Genomic DNA, 18,862 nt, shown 5'->3' on the forward strand with positions numbered 1-18,862 from the left:
TCAAATGCGGCCGTTACTCTAGCATCCTCTTAAGATCCTGTGAATGACGGAAGAAATATTAAAACTTAAATCTAACAGAAACCGTGTATTCCGCGTAACTTGTCTCTAATAAATTGAATTTTTGGCGTATAGGAGTAGTCATATAAAATATTTCCTATATATTTACGAGAAAATGTTCTCATTTTCATAATATTCAAATCAAAATACTTTAAAAAAATGATATTTCTGAAACCGGTCGTATGACATTCAATTAAAAATCATTTTGAGGATAATTACTCTTTCGATTTTGTCATATATATATATATGCGTTTTGTACGTAGAATATCTGTCCCTATTACTGTGTCTATCCCTATTAGTATTCTTTCGTATTTAAATAAGCCATAAAAAAACTAACAGAAATAAATAAGAAAAGATATTTTTTTATTATGTTAAATTGTTAATGTATACGCTACTAAAGATAATATTCTATTTTTTAAATATATATTACGTGTTTCTCGTCCTCCTGCGCCTAGCTAAATGATGGAGTTCGACATCTCATTGAGCTGAAGAGACGTGCTCTTCTTAGATACAGACGATCATAGTTTCCTGCTGACTGACAGCGCTACAAGTGTCTGCGGAACGACGTGAACATTGCGATTCGTCGTGAGAAAAAATTCTTCCTCTCTATCTTCCTCACGACCGATTCCTCACTCTAATTCTGGAGAAATCTCTTGCCTTTGGTAGTACACAGTCCTCCGCTACTATACTTCTCCACCTAAGAAATCCTTCTCTCCTGAATAATAATTTTCTTGATTCTTTATTTTCCTCGTCTTATTCCTCTAATTCTCTTACTCACTTTCTTTCTTCTACTTTTCATGTTTCTGAAACCTTCAACTTTGCTCCAATCACTCCTACAAATTTTTATAATATTCTTTTATAATATTCTTAAGCGCATTCCCCTGATTTCCTCTGGACTTTTCGATGTTCTTACTGTACCTTCCTCAATGTCTCGCTCTCCTTCTCTATATATTAAATTTCTCCCTTATTCCTAGTACCTTTCCCTCCTCCTTGAAATATTTAATTGTTTTTCCTAAAATTTGTAATCCCTCTTCTCCTTCATCTTATCACCTTATCTCGCTCCCTCTTTCCTTTCAAAGCTGCTTGAGTACATCTGTTTCTCACAACTGAATGCCTTTATCTCAAATTCTAACATCATTCCTTCTTATCAGTCTGGTTTTCGTCGATCTCATAGCACGACGGAATTGGTTCGCATCTCTGACGTTGTGCTTCGTAATTTTGACAATAGTCGCCTTACTTCCATTGTTGCGCTGGACTTCACTAAAGCCAACTTAAGATATGACAACGTTTTCTCCACTTGTATTGCCTTGTTTTTTTTCCTTTGCCCTAATACTTTTTTATATTTACGATGTCTCCTTCAACTGAACTCTAAGCATTCTTCTTTTAACTCCTTTGTCATTAGATATCAAGATTACTTATCCTTTCCCATATATCGTTCCTCTAAGTTCCGTGCTACTTTCTCCTATATCTCTATTAAATATTTTAATTATCTTTCTGATTCTATAAAAACTTCTCCCTCTCTATTCTCCTTTCGTTCCGTGGCCTCGCGTTTCATCACATCACTCACAGTGTTTAAGTAAGACGAAATTGGTGTTGCGCGCGCGTGTGTGTGTGTGTGTGTGTGTGTGTGTGTGAGAGAGATTTCGGTTAATGATTTATCACCAACATGTAATCTTTTTCATAGAGCTTCATAAGTAATAAATTAAATTAAATATATAGTAAATATTTTTCGAAAGATACATGTTACGATTTTGCGAAATTTACTATAAATTCCTTGTAAAAAAAACCGCTTATTCAACAGAGAATGAATAAATTAATTATTAATATAATTTACTATGTACATACAATGTATTATGTTATCAAATGGTTTAATAGTATAAAAAAGCGAAGTATTTAAGTACTTTAGAAGCGTTTTATATTATTTTTTACGCGAGTCCAGTAATACCGCAAGATTTAAGGTTTGTCTCTATTAGTGTACCCTATTCGGTCAGCTACTTAACCTAATTTTTTTTCGATTTCAAAATTTGATTTGAAAGCGTTGTGTTGTAAATGTTGTGAGTGTAAATTGATATTGTACTCTAATTAAAATAATGATGTAATATTAATTAAACAATTAGCTTACAACTATTATCTGTTTCAGTAATTGGATTAAAATGAGTCAGCTTTGCAAGAAAATACGTATAAAAAAAGCAAAGAGATGATGGACAAAGCTTTACAAGCAATAAAATCAGGATAAATACTACTACCAGCAACTTATATAAGGTTCCAAAAGCATCTCTTCATAGCAAATTCGTACATAAATATGATCGGGAAAAGCTTGGACCAAATACTGTGTTAACTTCGAAGAAAGAAGATAATCTTATGCAATAGATTCTCCACATGTGTTCTCTCGGTTGTCCAGTAAATAAAGAACATTTAATTAATAGTGTGGTAGTATTAATGAAAAAATCAAATAAGGAAAATCCTTTTATAATGGACCAAGTTATCACTGATACGAAGACTTCTTTCGTTGATATCAGTATTAAAAGAAAATTTTTCAGTAAAAGAAAAGTGAGAATGTTTCTTTCTCTAGAGAAACTTAATTATTGAAGATTCTGTTAGACAATGGTTTAAACATGTTGGAGATTACTTAAAAAAAGAAAATTTTAAAAATATTGATGAGTCCAGAATTTTTAATACAGATGAAATAGCTTTGTTATTGAATTCTAAAGAAGGTTCTGTTGGCTAAAAGAAAATCTAAAAATGTTTACAATATTGTGAATAACTCTCATGAGTATTGATTCTGTTCATGGTGAAGAGTACTTTACTTTTGAACTTAATAGGGATTGAGGATAGTTTCCGAAGGAACGGCGGGAGTACAAAATCTGAGACTTTATATTTTGGTACAAATTATTCTTGAGAAGTATTGATTGATTCTATTCATGACGAAGGATACTTTACTCTTGAGCGTAATAGGGTTAAGTTTAATCAGGGGTTATATTTCGGGGAATGGATCAATATATTAACTTTTTCTTGCTAGTACAAATTCAATTCTTTTCATTTATACCTTTGTTTCTTTTTTTTTCTTTTTTTATGGTCCTGCTAACTTAATGTAATAAAATAAAAATATTAAGCTAGCAATGCCACATTTTTTTTCAAAACATAGAGTATAAAATTTTTATTGGTACAAATTAATACAAAATGAGTACTAATAAATTAAATTGGTCTGGATTGATTCTGCATTTGGTCCTGCTGGCTTAATAGAGATTATAACATATTTATAAATTTGTGATTTCTATTTTTGAGTATATTGGGTATGAGAAAAAGTTCGTGGCGTTTTTTTATTAAAATTAAAGTGTTTTTCTTAGAGTATTGAAATCAATTTATTTAAACCAATTATGCTCCATTATTTTCTATAATATTTTGCCATTTTTGGGGCAGAGCCATAATTCCATCGCGATAGAACTTCTGTGATTTCTGATCGAAAAACTGCTTCAAGTGATTTTCACAGGCCTCTTCTGAAGCTAGCTTTACACCATTAAGAGAGTTCTGCAGAGACCTAAACAAATGATAGTCTGAGGTTGCTGTGTCAGGACTATACGGTGGATGCGTTAAAACTTCCCAGCCAAGCTCTCGCAATTTTTGCCGAGTCATCAAAGATATGTGTGGTCAAGCGTTGTCGTGATGGAAGACGATACCTCTCCTATTGATTAATTCTGGCCGCTTTCTCTCAATTGCTTGTAATCTCTGCAATTGTTCACAGTAGAGTTCGGAATTAATTGTTTGATTGGACGATAACAGCTCATAGTGAACGATTCCCTTCCTACCACACACATTACCTTCTTTCTCGTCAATCCAGGTTTTGCGATTGCTTGCGCCTTCTCTCCTTTCTTTATTCACGATCTTTTTCTAGTTGGATTGTCGTAGGTGATCCATTTTTCATCACCAGTTATCATTCTCTTCAGAAATAATTCAATTTCATTCCGTTTCAGTAGCGTATCACAAATGTTAATTCGGTCCATCATGTTCCTAACTCTAATCATGAGGAACCCAAACATCGAGTTTCTTTTTGTATCCAGCTTTGTGATTTAAAACTGTTTTGTGGCCTAGTTCCCTGGCAATCTCCACAGTGCTCACATACTTATCATGCTCGATTTTTACTATGATTTCATCGGACTTTTCAATGATTGATCGACCGGAGCGAGGTTCATCTTTCACATCGAAATTTCCAGCACGAAAGCGAGCGAACCATTTCCGTGCTGCTGATTTTGATAGAGTATCTTCACCGTAAATAGCGCAATTTTTTCACAAGCTTGCAGTATTCTTGCCTTTATCGATACTGCAAAACGCGAATTTTTTCCTTATTTATTTCCATTTTCAAAATAAAATAACTTTTGATCCACTTCACCGATTTCAATCTTTTTCGGCTCAAAACAAAGGTTAAAATGTCACTTTTTAAACGCACGTTTGGTGCGTTTAAATTAATTTTGCCGATGCGATTAGTAGTTGCCGACTGCTGAGCATTTAATGCCATCTAGCGGGAAAAACGCTACGAACTTTTTCTCACACCCAATATAACTTGTATTATATATCTATATATTGAATATATTTTTATGTCCGAGTATAATACATTATAAAGTAATTTATATGTATTATTTGATTTTTCTTGATATTAACAATAATTACAATAAAAACTTGATATTAACAGTAATTTATATATATTATTTATATATATTATTTGAATTTTCTTAATATTCACAAAAAGGCAGGACACAAATGCAGACAGATACAGTAATTAGCAGCACACAAATGCGGACAAGCACACAAATTGGGTATACATTAATATGGGCATCGCTCCTTCGAGCATAACACTAATAGGGACAAAAATATTGTTTTTATTTTTATTAAAAACGTTAAGAAATATTAATATATTTTACATTTTAAAAATGTTATAAGGAAAAGGAATAATTGAAAAACTGATAAAGATTTGAAGCAGATAATTAAAGCTACAGTATTATAATTAATAATTAATTCAGAAATGAATTGGCTAAACGGCACACTAATTGGGACAGTTATTCTAAGTGCAGCCAAATTTGAGATATTTACGAAAATTTACGGATCAAATTTACGCAACGTTCGAAAATAAGAAATCCATCAAAAAAATCTATCTCGGGAACTATTGATCGAGGTTATTAAAAAACGAAATTGTAGGAAATTTTATCAACTTTGTTTTTGAACTGAATGTTAATTTCTGTAGAATGAATAGTTTCTGAGATATTTGCAAAAAATCAATTTTGTGCGACATTTTTTTCAAGATGACGCAATCGTGCTTTTACCCATAGGGAATTTTGATGTGTTAAAAAGGACACTATTATAGACCTCTATGCAAAAATTCAGCAACTTTTTCCTTCTTAAACTTTAGTTTTCTTGGGCTATAAATAGTGATATATGCGTTTGAATGAGATAGAATGATAATGTAAGAAACTGAATATTATATATCATTATTATCGATATTTTTAATTTGAATTTGGAAAATTTATATTATCGATCAAATGCGATCGTCAATTCTAACATCCTTTTAAGATCCTGCGAAAGATAGAAGAATTAAAATTTTAACCTATCAGAAATCATGTGTAACTGATTTCTAATACATTGAAATCTTAATACTTATTTCTGTTCCTAATATATTTTTTCTATTGAGTACATTCTCAGTACTATCAGAGAGAAACTGAGGGAAGATATGAAGGCCTTTTTCCTGTAATTGCAAAATGCCCCCGCGCACGCACTACTGCGCTCTGAAGAAGTGGATGTACACTATACAACAATATCCATTTTTCTCTGGTACAACCGTCCATTAGTCTGGATCTATAATAGTTGTTAATAAACTATAAGAAATTGACCAACTACAATCGAATGCGAGGAGAATAATTGATTGTGATTCATCCATTCCTTATGGCTTAAGGCTTAAAAATTGCAGATTCGGGGTTAAGCGGCTAAATAACAAAGGTGATTGATTCTTATCTTTAGATCTAACCAATCACCTTCGATGATTGCTACTTAGCTGTCCTGTGATTTATAGTATTGAATGCACCCATTGTGCGCAGTCCTTTACAAGGGCGGCGGAGTAAATTTTTTGTATGTGTGGAATGAGTCCGGATTCCGAGCGCATATGAAGGCATTTAAAAAAAAAGGGTCGAACAAAAGAATTCTACTTCGAGAGGAATGGAAATATTTATAGATCTATACTTACAATATACAATAACAAAAAAATGAATAAAATACACGAATACTTATTTTGCTATTCTTCATTTTTTTATTGCGAATGTTTGTCGAATATTATTTTTATCTATAAATTCATTCATAAGCTCGTCTAGCAAAAAATTTTGCGGCGAATTTTGAGCGGCTCATAAAAATGTATCCTTACTCGTTAAAAATTTAGATTAGCTGTAACTCGACATGTGTGGAAATTCAATGTCAAATTCACATGTATGGAATCCTCCATTCCACATACAGATCGCCGCCCCTGGCCTCTTAAGTTCCTGGATATTAGTTATAGCTGCGACTATAGTGGATAATCCAATATAAACGACAATACGTTGAAATTTTTTTTTTTTAAAGATAAAGAATTTGACTAAAAAAAATAATAAAAACATTTGCTTTAAAAACACTTGTAAAAATGGACCAAAACTTTGTTCCTTTCTTTGACAGTCAGTAAATAATCATAAAAAGCATGTGAAGTGCGTTTATCAGTGTTTAAATCAGTGTTTTAATCATAAATTTCTAAATTCCATAACTTTTTCTTAATTTTCAAACAAAATTTGATAAGTTTCCTTGATGCTTTCAATAATAATTTGCAATTTTTTGTATTTTCATCCTGATTTAGAAATCAGGATAAAAAATATTTTATTAATTAAATCTAAATATTTTATTGAGAGAGTAATTTGACATAGAAAGAGCAATGTAGATCACTATTAATGCTGACACCGCTTCCACTGAATTGTTAAATTGGTAATATTACAAAACTGCGTAAAAATATTATATATATTAAATTTCTTTAAAAGAATTTTATAGTAAATTCGGCAGACTGCACACTGAGTATGAACTTTTTCAGTGCCACACATTCAACTTGTGCGCTCTATATCAATGCGTACAGATTGTCATATTCAGCAAATGAAAACTGACCCAGTGTAGAATTTCTATTCGGACCAACCAAATGAATTCAAAACGAATTCAAGAAATGTTGCACAGACGTTTTTGACAGTGCAGTTTGGCATAGCACCAAAGTGATTCTGCATTCGCACCATATCAGGACAGTATCAATGCATATGCAGTCAATGCATATGCCGAATTTGCTATTAATTTCCCAAAAAATTTTTTGTAAAATTCCCCAATGTCTCTCTGATCATTTTCAATTTCTTTGACATTTCTCTGATTTCCAATTTTGTGACAACCTGTTAATACGCATGCGTACTTTCACTTTACATGTCTTATAACTATTTATTGACTGTCAAGGAGGAAAAAATAAGGATAGTTGGCCCATTTTTACAAGTGTTTTAAAGCAATCTCATTATTTTGTTTTATCCAAATTCTCTTTAGGCTGGTATTTTATTTACAAATGACATACAAAAAACTTCAACATGACATTTTTCGCTTATGATATTACAATCTTATATGACCTCGACGACTACTTAGAGCTGCGTTCAGGAATTACGCCCAGATAACTCTAAGTTATAGGTTACGTTACGTACATTACAGCAAAAATGCACCCTAGAGTTATCTAGGCGTAATTCTTAAACGCAGTCCAGTAGTCTTAAAGTAATCTTAAAAAATTATCTTGATAAAGATAATAAAAGAAAAAGGAGGATAACTGAAATATTTACCTTATAATATTTCAGCACAGCTAACTTAACCTTCTTCTTCTTATGCTTGATTTTTTTAGGAGTAGAATAGTTCTTCTTCTTTCGTTTCTTGGCACCGCCTCGCAAGCGCAGCACTAAGTGTAAAGTAGATTCCTTCTGGATATTATAATCCGACAAAGTTCTGCCGTCTTCCAATTGCTTACCGGCAAAGATCAATCTTTGCTGATCTGGTGGAATTCCTAAAATAATAAAATATCCAGTTTAGAAATTGACAATAATTTATAAATATTAATTCACATTAATAAAAATGTATATGTCTATCACAATTTTTTCCATCTATCAAACATTTATCAGATGTTGGGAACACAGATTTTTATCCACATTTCATTGAATAAAAATATAAAAATATTAGTTTTGTTTTTTTTTTTCATATAGAAATAGTACAATATTACGAGAGTTTCAGATTAAATTTCAAATGAATAAATGCAATTTTGTTTTTATTTAATTTCAGATCTTGTTTAACGATCAATTTAATAAATACTTCTGATAATTTTCCAAGATCAATTTGTTCTGTCGTTAAATCGATAATTTTCTCACCTTCCTTATCTTGAATTTTCGTTTTAACATTTTCTATCGTATCCGATGCCTCAACCTCAAGGGTGATAGTCTTCCCCGTAAGAGTTTTCACAAAGATTTGCATGATTAGCGATTCTATAACATATTACATTAATGATGTATTTCAATTAGCTAAATTAAACTTAAGAGGATCCTAAAGATTATTAGATTTATGTGTCATTAACACATCACTACATCAATATCTCACTCACACACGCTACACATATACATAAATTTTCGTATAACAATTACGTTTTAATTAGACATCCAATTTTAAGAACTCCATGTTTCTTTATGCAAACTATTAGTCTGTGAATTATTATTTCGTAAGTATAAATTGCATAGCTTTTATATGAAGCAAATATTGTCACGACGTGACAGTTCTGGAGCACCATATTGGACAAGAAATGATAAAAATTTCAATTTCGAAATTTTTTGTCATTCTCAGCATAGATTCTATCTCATAGATACATATTAATGCATACTTTAATTCTGGAAAAGGATTTTCAATTCAGTAAGAGGAAAAAAGTAATTACCAGGTATATAAATATGAAACCGGAATTTTTTTTATAGAAAATATACGTTTATTGCATGATAAAAAATATGTTATTCGCAGTATTACCCATCGGTAGCTATACATTTTTTCCACCTGTTTGACAATTTGTGAATGCCACGCCAAAAAAATTGTTGCTCTTTTGAACCAAACCAGTCATCTAGCCATTTTCATACATCTTCGTAAGAAGTGAGCTGAGCAAGTGCGTGTTCCATCGATGCAAATAAGTGGTAATCGGACGGAGCCAAGTCTGGTGAGTAAGCCGCATGCGAAAGTATTTCCCAACCAAATGCCTCAATCGTTTCTTTGACCAGTTTTGCTGTGTGTGATGGTGCATTATCATGAAGCAAAATCACTTTGTGTTGCCATTTTTGGCATATTCTGGTCGTTTTTCATACAAAGCTTGATTCAAATTGATCATTTATTGTCGGTAGCGTTCAGTATTAACGGTTTCGCCAGGTTTTAGCAGCTCATAATAGATCACACCTTTCTGATCCCATCAAACACAGAGCATTGTCTTCCATCTATGGCCTTACAGTGGATGGTTCGCCTGGAGTTATCCATGATCTTTTACGCTTAGGATTCTCAAAATATATCCACTTTTCATCGCCAGTCACAATTCGAGAAATGACTTTCTTTTGTACCTGGCGAGCAGCATTTCGCAAGTGGTTTTTCGGTTTTCCTGCTATCTTTTATTCAGTTCATGTGGAACCATCCATTTTCCCATTTTCTGGATCTTTTCCATGGATTTCAAACGTATGGAGACGGCTTCTCGTGTCACATTCAATTGATCCGTGAATTGTTGAGTTTGAGCGTCATCCTCATCCAACAATGCTTGCAATTCGCTATCTTCAAACTTTTTCGATGGTTTTTCACGTTCTTCATTTCTCACGTCAAAATCGTCACTTTTGAATTTTTTAAACTACTCAAAGCAATGTGATTTACCAAGAGCATACTCACCGTGAGCTTCGACAAGCATTCGATGCGATTCTGCAGCAGTTTTCTTCAAATGGTAACAGAAAATCAATGCTGTCCGCAAATCGTAGTTTCCAGGCACAAAATTCGACATGTTCAACGCTATTACAAACTATACTATTGTATGAAACTATACTATTGTATACTATTGTATTGTTGTGAATTGAAAATCTTTGTCAGATGTCAGAACAAGGAAATGGAGTCAATGGCGCTGTCTGACGGCAACTACATTGACGGCAACAGCATTGGCCATCTATTGGTAAATTCCGGTTTCATGTTTACATACCTGGTATATATATATATATATATATATATGTGTGTGTGTGTGTGTGTGTGTGTGTGTGTGTGTGTGTGTGTGTGTGTGTGTGTACAGAGTGTCTCAAAAGTTTTTGCCAATCGCTTTTATGTAGATAAAGCAAAACTAAACTGAGCCGAAAAGTCCTCTACCATTTTCGCAACAAGTTAACAAGAGATTAGTTAACAAGAGATTAGTTAACAAGAGATTAATTACTAAAAATTGCCAAATATTAATCTTGAATAATTTTTTTACTTAAATACTATCAACTTTACAGAAAAACTGCAAGAGGCAAAAATCATTTATTTTCTTCAAAGAACTTTAAGAATTTTTTCAGAATTTTTTATTTTTTTAACTTTAGTACTGCATTTTCTTATTTTTACCAACATGAGAAGAAACGGTATCAAAAAATTCTGAAAAATTTCTGAAAAAATTTTCAGAACTTTATGAGAAGAAAGTAAATAATTTTTGTCTCTTGCAGCTTTTCTATAAAGTTGATAATATTTGAGTAAAAAATTATTCAAGACCAATATTTAATAATAATAATAATTTTAGTAATAATTTTAATAATTAATATCTTGTTAACTATTGCGAAAAATGCAAAATAGTAGAGGACTTTTTGACTCAGTTTAGTTCATTTTAGTTACATAAAAGCGATTGGCAAAAACTTTCGACATCCTATACATATATAGAAAGAGAGGGAGGAGAGGATTTGTTTTCTTTAAAATAAGAAGATACATTTTAAATATATTAAAATCAAGAAGAATTGGCACGATCATTAGGAGTGACTCAACAAGCCATTTCAAAACGCCTCAAAGCCATGGGAATGATTCAGAAGCAAGAAAATTGGGTGCCGTACGAATTGAAGCCGAGAGATGTTGAACGGCGTTTGTTTGCTTGAAAGGCAAAGACGGAAGGGATTTCTGCATTGCATTGTGACTGGGGACGAAAAATGGGTTCATTACGATAATCCCAAGCGCAAAAAATCATGGGGAGTTCCCGGCCATACTTCCACGTCGACAGCCAAACCGAATATTCACGGCTCCAAGGTCATGCTCTGTATTTGGTGGGACCAGCTCGGCGTAGTGTATTATGAACTGTTAAAACCGACTGAAACAATCACAGGCGATCGGTATCGAACGCAATTGATGCGTTTGAACCGAGCATTGAAAGACAAACGGCTGCAACGAGAGATACGATAAAGTGATTTTGCAGCATGATGAATGCTCAATCCCATGTTGCGAAAGTGGTCAAGACATACTTGGAAACGTTGAAATGGGAAGTCCTCCCCCCCCCCCCCGCCGTATTCTCCAGACGTTGCTCCCTCTGACTATCACTTGTTTCGATCAATGGCACACGGCCTGGCTGACCAGCACTTCCGGTCTTATGAAGAAGTAAAAAATTGGATCGATTCGTGGATAGCCTCAAAAGATGACCAGTTTTTTCGACGTGGGATTCGTACGCTATCCGAAAGATGGGAGAAAGTAGTGGCCAGCGATGGACAATACTTTGAATCATAAATGTATAATCAGTTTTTTACAATAAAGCCTCGAATTTCGGAAAAAAAACGGCGGAAGTAAAATTGTACACCTAATATTTTATAAGTTTATTCTATCGATTGAAAATATTTTATTGAAAAATATTTCTATTTAAATATAATTTGCAACAATTATTGTGCGTAAAATTTTTTAACACAAGAAAGTAAATTTGCTCTTTTGATCCATAATTTTGGATCATTAGTACCTAGCTGACGAATTAACAGAAATAAGCAAGCATTACACTAAAATTAATAAAGTAATAGTACATAAGATACCTTAAAATACGTCAAGAACATGTTTAAAATTATAAAAATCCAAGAATAAAATTTTCAAACGTATCAGAATACTTAGTTCGTGAGTTAAGCAATAAACTGAAATATCAACGAATTAACTTAGCTATCTTAATTATAATTATTTAAAAACTTATATAGAAACTGATTAATGATGAACTGTCGACTAATGCGTAATATTATAACATTCGTACATCTGTAGAAGAAAACGGAAAACTCCCCTTCTTATCTCTAAGAAAGCTGACGCTACCTTAGGCCATCAAGTGTACAGAAAACCAACACACACAGATAGATGCCTACATGCCGAGTCACACCCAGCACAAAAACAGTCTGCAATCAATTCACTTGTACATAGAGCTTTCATCATCTCTGATAAAGAACATCTACAGACAGAACTCAATCACTTAAAAACAGTCTTATAGAAAAACAGACTCGACAAAAAAGACATAATCAAAACAATCAATAAATATGCAAGACAACGATCTCTGACATACAATCAGACGAGAGGATCTTATCCATTCTCCCATATGTCAAAGGAACAACAGATCGGATCGGCAGAATATTAAACAAACACAATAACTATCTTTAAACTATCCAAAAAGATAGAACAAATCTTAAGAAATCCTAAAGATCAAAGACCTCCACTCAGCTCCATAGGAGTGTACAAAGTACCTTGTTCCTGCGGGCAAGTATATTGGAGAAACTGGGAAAATGGTCAACCTACGGATAAAAGAACATCAACGATGTCAAGTTAAAATATCTGCGTCACACAATCAGCATTATCAGAACACAACATCGAAACAGAACATCAAATACTGTTTCACAAAACGATCACAATAGCCAACATTATATCTTACTTTCCAAGAAAGTATAGAGAAACCATAGAGATACAAAAACACCCTAACAATCTAAATAGAGATAATGGCTACAACATAAATAAAATTTGGAAAACTATTCTCCCGGTTAATTCGGACTGACTGATTTCCCCCATCCCTCCCCCTCAGCATAATTCTCTTCTTTCTCTCCATCACTCCAATAAGTAGCGCAATATATAAAAAGAGGAACGACCCAGAGGAACAGCTCAGTATCAGGCTGCTCCTCGCCTTGATGAAGTGAACTGCAAGGTTCACGAAACGTTGGCATTCCAAGAATGAATCTGGACACGGAAGAAACCCGCGAAACGCATAATCTTTATATAAAGATCTTTATAGAAAGGACCCATGGAAGTCTCAAGAATATTAATTATTAAATATTTTAATATTACAATTATTTAAAGATCAATGGCATTCTAATTTCTGTGCTCTATTCTTATTAGTCTAAATTGTTTAATTTTCGAGAATCTGAGGGATTAAAATTTTTACCTTTTTTTATTGTATTTATTGTATTTCGTGCATGATAGGAGAAGTAGTTTTAGAATATTTCTTAATATCTATTTCAAATTCAATTCTCAAAATTTTTATTATATAAGGGGATCTTAAAGTCGTTTGTATTACCGACTAAATCAATATAATTTTTTGTACACCAGGTATGTAAATATGAAACCGGAATTTACAATAGATTGCCAATGCTGTCAATGTAGTTGTCGTCAGACGGCGCCATTGACGCCATTTCCTTATTCTGACATCTGACAAAGATTTTCAATTCACAACAATACAAGTTTCATACAATAGTACAGTTTGTAATAGCATTGAACATGTCGAATTTTGTGCTTGGAAATTACGATTTGCGGACAGCATTGATTTTCTGTTACCATTTGAAGAAAACTGCTGCAGAATCGCATCGAATGCTTGTCGAAGCTTACGGTCAGCATGCTCTTGGTAAATCACAGTGCTTTGAGTGATTTAAAAAATTCAAAAGTGACGATTTTGACGTGAGAAACGAAGAACGTGGAAAACCACCGAAAAAGTTTGAAGACAGCGAATTGCAAGCATTGTTGGATGAGGATGACGCTCAAACTCAACAATTCGCGGATCAAATGTGACACGAGAAGCCATCTCCATATGTTTGAAATCCATGTGAAAGATCCAGAAGATGGGAAAATGGGTTCCACATGAACTGAATAAAAGACAGCAGGAAAACCGAAAAATCACTTGCGAAATGCTGCTCGCCAGGTACAAAAGAAAGTCATTTCTCGAATTGTGACTGGCGATGAAAAGTGGATAAGTGGAAAAGTGGATTTTGAGAATCCTAAGCGTAAAAGATCATGGGTAACTCCAGGCGAATCATCGACATCGACTGCAAGGTCATGGACGGAAGATAATGCTCTGTGTTTGGTGGGATCAGAAAGGTGTGATCTATTATGAGCTGCTAAAACCTGACGAAACCGTTAATATCGAACGCTACCGACAACAAATGATTAATTTGAATCAAGCTTTGTATGAAAAACGACCGGAATATCAAAAATGGCAATACAAAGTGATTTTGCTTCATGATAATGCACCATCACACACAGCAAAATTGGTCAAGGAAACGATTGAGGCATTTGGTTGAGAAATACTTTCGCATGCGGCTTACTCACCAGACTTGGCTCCGTCCGATTACCACTTATTTGCATCGACGGAACACGCACTTGCTCAGCAGCTTCACTTCTTACGAAGATGTACGAAAATAGCTAGATGACTGGTTTGGTACAAAAGAGCAACAATTTTTTTGGCGTGGCATCCACAAATTGTCAAACAGGTGGAAAAAATGTATAGCTACCAATGGGCAATACTTCGAATAAAATATTTTTTATCATTTTCATGCAATAAACATGTATTTTCTATTTAAAAAATTCCGGTTTCATATTTACATACCTGGTATATAGAGAAAAAGTTTTATGAAAGTTGTAGATTTTATTGGGAGAAAGAAGGTGGAAATAATAGATTTTTTTATAAGAGGCACTACCAAGGTCATGTCAAAGTCAACATGAATTTTTTTAATGGACCGCTATTTTTTATTGCATATTCTTGTAACTGAAGTCGAAACATTTTCAAAACACTATAATAAAATATTTTTTCATGAAGTACTTTTCAAGTTATAAGACTTGAAAGTTACATTAGCATTATGCAAGGTATCCGACGGCTAAAACCTCTTGAATATTGTAGGTCCTATCCGTTATTTCTTTTCCCCAAGAAAATCTACAATATAAAACTTTTTCTTGTATCTTTTAATTTCTGAGATATTCGCCTAGGGCGATTAAAATGCCCCACTCTGCGTGTGTGCGTGCGTGCGCGCGCGCGGGTGTGTGTGTGTGTGTGTGTGTGTGTGTATATATACATTCGTCAAGAAAATTATCGCATAAATTTGTAACAAAATTTCGCATAAATAAGTGTAACTCCGCAAAATGTAGTTGCATTCGAAAATTTTTTTTTTCACTTTCAAGGATAAAATATGTACTTTACGAAGCTTTCAATGGATTTTGAAATCTATCCTTACTCCTATCTGTCAAAGATAAAAATGTTTTTTTTTTTTTTAAGAAATAGTTTGACGCTCTCTATGGGGTGCAGTAAATTTTTCTCGTAAAAATGTCTAATAACCATCAGTAAAACTTTTCTCTTACAAATTGAAAAAAAAAATTAAGCTTAGTACGATTTTTTTTTAGGAAATAAGCTGTGTCAAACTTACCTGTGCATTTTATTCAATTATCGCCAGCATTAATATTATCCGATGGACACCACAGGGAAGTTGCTGATCTGATTTCGCGCATGGCATGTGTGTGTGTGTGTGTGTGTGTATGTATGTGGAGGAGGAAGGGGATAAAGATATTTACTCTTTAAAATAGTGTATTTCCACCTCTTCTTCGAATGACCTCTTACATTCATACAAGCTCTAATTGAAGAGGAATTTCCTCTCCCTGAAGAGGAATTACTATATTCCATCATATTTGATGCAATATTGCTTCCAGTTGCTGCAGATTTGTGGGTAATTCGTTTAATTTTCGTGATTTTCTTCCAACTATATTTCACATGTTCAATGCAATTCAAATCCGCGTTCATTGATAGATGTCGTAGCATCTGTTATTTTCTTCGAGGAAATTAATTACAATTCTGGCGATATGTCAGCGAGCATTATCCTACATCAAGGTAAAATATTGAGATGATATATCCACCACATTGACAGACACATCCACCAATGAGCGCGGATCTGAACTATTGAACATATATGGGATAGAAAAAAAGATTATGAAGATTAGAGGAACAGCTAATAAATGCAACTAGAAGCAATATTGCATCGAATATATGGGAAATTTCCGCGCGCACAAAATCAAACCCGCAACCTTTTCATGGCGCATCGGGTAACACTAATGCTGGCAATAATTGAATAAAATGCTAAATTTGATATACTGTAAAAATACACACCTCGAAAAAAAATCATATTAATCACTTAGTTTAATTTTTTCTTTAATTTTTAAGAGAAAAGTCCACGGTATTATGATATTTACGAGAAAAATTTGCTCCACCCCATAGAGACAACTATGCAATTTCTTACAAAAAAAAAACGTTCTTATTTGAAAAGATGCCAGGTAGATAAGATATAATAGATTCAAAATCTATTGAAAGCTTCGCAAAGTACAAATCTTACTCTTAAAAATGAAAAAAAAGCTTTTAAATGTGACCATTTCTTGCGGAGTTACACTTATTTAAATTTATGCGAAATTTTAATATAATTTACCATAGAGTATAGAGAATAGGAACCGAACTTATAGACCGTCAAAAAACGTGGTCAAAAGTGGTCATCTGAATTAGTTCGATCGAAATATCGCTTTCGTTCCATGACAACACCGTTCTCGCAATTTGTATGATAGATCATACATACATATAGGGTGTTCCGTAAGTTTTTGCCAACCGCTTTTGTGTATATAGAGCAGACTAAATTAAGTCGAAAAGTCCTTATTTTGCAATTTTCGCAATAATTAACAAGATATTAATTATTAAAAATTATCGAATATTGGTCTTAAATAATTTTTTACTCAAATGCTATCAACTTTACAGAAAAACTGCAAGAGACAAAAATTATTTATTTTCTTCTCATAAAGTTCTGAGAATTTTTTATCAACTGTTTAGTACTGCATTTTTTTATTTTTACCAACATGAGAAAATATGATATTAAAAATTTCTAAAAAAATTCTCAGAACTTTATGAAAAAAAAAAAAAAAAACACCAATTTTTGTCTGTTGCTATTTTTCTGTAAAGTTACTGATAATATTTGAATAAAAAATTATTGAAAACCAATATTCCGTAATTTTTAGTAATATCTCGTTAATCATTGCGAAAATTGCAAAATGATAGAGGATTTTTTAATCTACTCGGTTCAGTTTAATCTACTCTATCTATATAAAAGCGGTTGGCAAAAACTTCGTATATTATAAAGGAAAAGCCTCTATTATGAGATACCGAATTCATTTTGGGTAAATGCTAGAAGTCTATAGACAGAATTTAAAAAAATAATAGGTCCTTTTGAAGGAAATTTAATAAGCTTTAAGATGACGTTACATAAAATTTAATTCAAATTCCATTTTTTTTTAAATTAAAAAAACAAGCAAATCGCAGTCAAAAAATTGTGCTTCTTATATGAGATGCCCCGAGAAATCGATAGTAAAACGCGAAATATATCAGTATTCCAAAAACATTTTATTTAATATTTCTAAAATACAAACAAACACAGTGCGCGAAAAATAAGCAATAAATAATGCAATAGATTATACCCAGAACTTTTCAGGTAAGTAGTTGAAATCAAGCATCGCAGATATAGGCACTCGTTCATCCTGGTTGTTTTTTCTATTATATACCATACAATAGCATTTATATTTTAACAACGATTTTCACTATAATATAGAAGCACGGATTATTTTATATTAGAAATACTTTGGATATCTCATATTACGATTTCCAATAACGATTTGCCTTATGATTTTACGTCATCAAATCTAACTTCTGTAATTAAACAATTCAACATATCCCGTATTCTTCTATTAGTAGACCTCTATCATGAAGAATTTATTGCCAAATATTTATTTTTATTAAATATTAAACAAGGTTTAAATGCTCATTTCAATGAAACTTGAAACATTCAAATTCTAAAATCTTGTTTTATAATGACTAGGCATGATGTAACAATTTTCTACTAAAAGTTTTCAATCCAAGAGCAATTCATAGTGGAATCAATAGATAGCGTTTATTAGTTTAGTAGAAGCGCCATTATCTCATACTAGGTGCCTATCTCATAATAGAGGGTTTTTCCTTTACACATATACATATATTATTACATACATATATTATTATACATATATTAGGTATACAACTTTGCTTCCGCCGTTTTCCTATAGATGGCTTTAGCGGTAAGTGATGTGAGGTCGAAATAAATAGATCATAGACGTCATACAATAAACTTGGGCATCTATCAACATAACCCCATAGAAACATTAATCGATTTGTGTCTGCATCATAAAGTTATTTTCGATTGAAAATGTCAGTTTACGAACCAAATTCTCGTCATTTGCGGGAGGTTTTAATTTTTTGCTTCAATATGAAGAAATCTGCGGCTGAGGCTCATCGAATGCTCTCAAATACTTATGGTGAGGCCGCTGTTAGTGAAAGAACGTGTCATGAGTGGTTTCAACGCTTCAAGAACGGTGATTTTGACGTCCAAGGTCATGCTCTGTATGGTGGGACCAGCTCGGCGTAGTGTATTATGAACTGTTAAAACCGACTGAAACAATC

General features: G+C 32.8%; 1 protein-coding gene across 1 annotated transcript in view; it reads right to left on the reverse strand.

Moving 5' to 3' along the window:
* Nucleotides 1–18,862, reverse strand: part of LOC108690564 (ubiquitin-40S ribosomal protein S27a) — a 31,857-nt gene that overhangs the window by 8,332 nt on the left and 4,663 nt on the right. Inside the window, exons 2-3 of the mRNA XM_018197931.1 lie at nt 8,493–8,606; nt 7,917–8,134 (exon numbers count right to left, since the gene is read on the reverse strand). Coding sequence (XP_018053420.1) covers nt 7,917–8,134; nt 8,493–8,595 — 321 coding nt within the window. The 5' untranslated portion in view covers nt 8,596–8,606. The remainder of the gene's footprint in view (nt 1–7,916; nt 8,135–8,492; nt 8,607–18,862) is intronic.

This window comes from Atta colombica, unplaced genomic scaffold (genome assembly GCF_001594045.1).
Source record: "Atta colombica isolate Treedump-2 unplaced genomic scaffold, Acol1.0 scaffold33, whole genome shotgun sequence".
NCBI classification, from domain to species: Eukaryota; Metazoa; Arthropoda; class Insecta; order Hymenoptera; family Formicidae; genus Atta; species Atta colombica.